This window comes from Hordeum vulgare, chromosome 7H (assembly GCF_904849725.1).
Source record: "Hordeum vulgare subsp. vulgare chromosome 7H, MorexV3_pseudomolecules_assembly, whole genome shotgun sequence".
NCBI lineage: Eukaryota > Viridiplantae > Streptophyta > Magnoliopsida > Poales > Poaceae > Hordeum > Hordeum vulgare.
Window position 1 is genome coordinate 632077403 of NC_058524.1, and position 3340 is coordinate 632080742.

At 44.8% G+C, this 3340-nt stretch overlaps 1 protein-coding gene across 2 annotated transcripts; it reads left to right on the forward strand.

Annotated features, from left to right (window-relative positions):
- The first annotated feature begins 865 nt into the window (after window positions 1-865).
- Window positions 866-2894, forward strand: LOC123409949 (NAC domain-containing protein 20-like). Of its 2 annotated transcripts, none has more exons than XM_045102819.1 (2): window positions 866-1469; window positions 2047-2894. In XM_045102819.1, exons 1-2 carry the CDS (start codon window positions 918-920, stop codon window positions 2584-2586), a joined length of 1092 nt encoding a protein of 363 aa, XP_044958754.1. In that variant the 5' UTR covers window positions 866-917; the 3' UTR covers window positions 2587-2894. The 2 variants fall into 2 exon arrangements, with proteins under 2 accessions (XP_044958754.1, XP_044958753.1); XM_045102818.1 differs by having other exon boundaries at window positions 867-1469; window positions 2041-2894.
- The last annotated feature ends 446 nt before the right edge of the window (window positions 2895-3340 follow it).

Here is a 3340-nt window from a genome sequence, read left to right on the forward strand (position 1 = left end):
ATAAAAGGCGAGCAAAGCTGTGATGCGTGGCATGCATTTCAGTGTGCCACATACACGACACCCTCGAAAGCTGCCAATGACGTGTATATGTGTACATACAATGCATGTATGTGTGTCCATTCATGGATGCATGTAGAGCATGAACCGCACCCGTCCCGCATATGCATGCGCGAATTCAGCCGCAGCTACTGCCATTCCCCTTTCCTACTAGTAACTGATACAAAAGGTCGTGGTTTTAGGCACCGGAAGATAGATATCGGTCGTGGCCACGCAGACCGCATGGCGCTTGCAGGAGCAATGTGACCCTACTTGTGGCTGACACCCATAGGCACCACAACATGGATGATTACCAATTAAGAGAACTATGGATTGGTGTACCAATCAATCAATGAGCCAGAGACTTCCACAATGCACATAGTTTTTGTGTAATCCGGTGGTTGGACCTATAGAGTATTTATAGGTAGATACATCTATATCAAACATCATAGAAAACAGTGGGCAATGCTATATATGCACATCCAACCGGTGTGATAAATGTGAGTGTTTGTTTGCTTTGTATCACAAAGGCAACACCGGCAAGAGAAGCGGGCATATGGCACGACTAGGGGTAGCACGAATACCACGTATGCAATCTGGCATGTCATGGCTTGGATAGGCTCGATAAACCTTACTACCTGTCACCACAGGGGTATGGGACCTCCAACACGACAAACAACGCACAGTTGTAAAGAGGGGGAAGATATCTATCTATCTATCCATCCATAGCCAGTGCCACTAAATACACAATTAAATAAAGGCATGGAAATGTTGAGGCTTCTCTTGCAAGGGTCTTGCCAGTACACGCATTTACTCCTATTTAAGCGCCTCCATGGATATCCTTAGCGAATTAAATTCCGTCCATAGTTATATACATCTTTATGGTTGCGTCCAATATTTCCATCACCCTAGAATCCATTGCAGAGAAAGCCTCCACCATGACAGACCACCTTCAAGTTCAACAACAAGCATTGGAGCTACCTCCGGGGTTTAGGTTCCACCCGACGGATGAGGAGATCATCAAATTCTATGTGGTCCCCAAGGTGCTCGATGAAGCCTTCGTTGCCGCCGCGATTGAGGTTGTGAACCTCAACAAGTACGAGCCATGGGAGCTACCAGAGAAGGCGAAGATGGGGGAGAATGAGTGGTACTTTTACTCCCGAAAGGATCGCAAGTACCCCACCGGGATACGAACTAACCGGGCGACGGATGTCGGCTATTGGAAGGCCACGGGAAAGGACAAGGAGATCTTCGACCCACCGCTCACGCTCATCGGCATGAAGAAGACGCTCGTCTTCTACAAAGGTCGGGCGCCTAGGGGGGAGAAGACCAACTGGGTCATGCATGAGTATAGGATCGAGAGCAGCAAGCAGTTGATATCCAACTCGACCACCGCTACCTCCAGAATCAGCACCACCAAGGCAGCTTCCAAGGTATATAATAAATTTATAGTAGAGTACTACTCATGGATCATCAACATGCTAGTAGCTAGTTAGTTACTTATTTTGAACAATTAGAGGGGAGAATCCCCACCTGAATATTATCCATAGTAGCCAATACATGAAAAAAATTACAAGGTTGCATCGGTGTGTGAAAGGTGGGGATGCGGTAGGTACACCCGCCGTGACATAGCGGCTTCATTTTGAGTATAGGTACCCTAACATATGGGTCAAAAAAGAGAAATGGTCAATAATGTTCGTACTAGTAGGCTTTGTAAATGCCACCATGGAATGTTGTGGTGTTTCATGTGTCCTAAATGTTCTAAAGGATGGAAAGGTTGACATAGGCCAAATGCTGGAGTCGAGGCTTAGTGGAGTCACCCTGTTGCCAATTCCTGAGATGGGCATTTGTACAACGGTGCCTAAATACCCAAGTTTGCAAGATATGTGCCGAATGCGAGCAGTTAATGACAAACTGATCGTCATATGCAACAATAGCATCACACCTGGGGCATGCTACGAATTATAGTTGATTTGCACTTATTTAATTTATGTATGTTTGTAGGAACAGTGGGTGGTTTGTAGGATCTTCCATAAGAGCACCGGACTAAAGAAGATGGTGATGCCATCATATGACATGCCAATGTCCATGGCAGCAGAACATCAGCACGACTTTGTCGGCTTAGATACATTGCCTCCTCTCATGGACTATGATATGTCGTCAACGTTGGCACATCCACCGCTGTTTCCTGGAGCTACTTCGTACCAGTTGCACAATGTCGAGTCCGGTTCATCGATGATGGGCAGTGTGGCGCTTCCTATGATGAATGACCACTACTATGGGAACCACCACCACCAAGTGATGGCCGCCCCAACGCTCCCGTTGTCGCTCTACCAGCACCAACAACAACATCAACAGATGATGATTCATATGGGTGCAGATCAGGGTTTCATGGTCGGGGCTGAGCCTGGGAGTGGGATGTCGTCGATGCTGTCACAAGAGGACGCCGTGGCCGGGCTAAGGAACAACTACCCGGGGAACACCACTGCAACAGCAGTTGGCGAGACCTCGTGGATGAACATGGGTATGGATGACATTTGGCAGAACTGATGATCAGATAACCCAAGACAACATATATATGTGTGTGCATCCATAAATTAATCATCCATCAGACGGTCGGTCGAGCCATATATTGATTTGTGCTACAATTTATTTGTTAGTGTGACCTTGAGAGAGTTTGTAATCATCGCATGGCTTGGCATGCCTCTCTTGTGCTAGTTTTTCAATTGTGTGTATGTGTATTGGCTTGTATATGCACTACCCACCGGGGTATACCTAGCTACATATGCATGTGATGTAAATACAAGCAGGTGTGCATCTTTTAAACCCATATGGAATAAACTATTTTGTTTAATTAATTATAAATTTTCCATTAAATTTATTAATGTTAATTTTATCACATGTATGCATTTTATCTGGAAAAGAATTTCGGGTGTGCACCGACCACGAGGGATTTCCATCCACCACATACGCACTTATTTACACTTTGAAATGTATGATAACAGAATATTCTTACACTTCTAAATAAGTATTAGTAATTTTATTCCACATCTAATCCAGGGTGAACTTTTGTGGCGATGTCCAAGGGAGTGATATGCTCTACACCATTAGTTTGACACACGTACCATGTGACATAGGCCTGGTATACTAGAAATGGTAGCTTGCATTCCGTGTTGTAGTATTTTCCAATCTCGTTTTCAAGTTTGAAGTTGTATGCCATGCCACTTTTGGAAAAAGGTTTATAGGTGGGTCACATTAATGAAAGAAACAAACAAGAACCAGCAGTCACAATTATTTTAAGAAA

Bases quoted from the DNA above. Each gene is read 5' to 3' on its own strand.
- LOC123409949 (XM_045102818.1), top strand. From the start codon at position 918: ATGGTTGCGTCCAATATTTCCATCACCCTAGAATCCATTGCAGAGAAA. The intron at 1,470-2,040 runs GTATATAATAAA...GTATGTTTGTAG, and splicing joins CCACCAAGGCAGCTTCCAAG to GAACAGTGGGTGGTTTGTAG.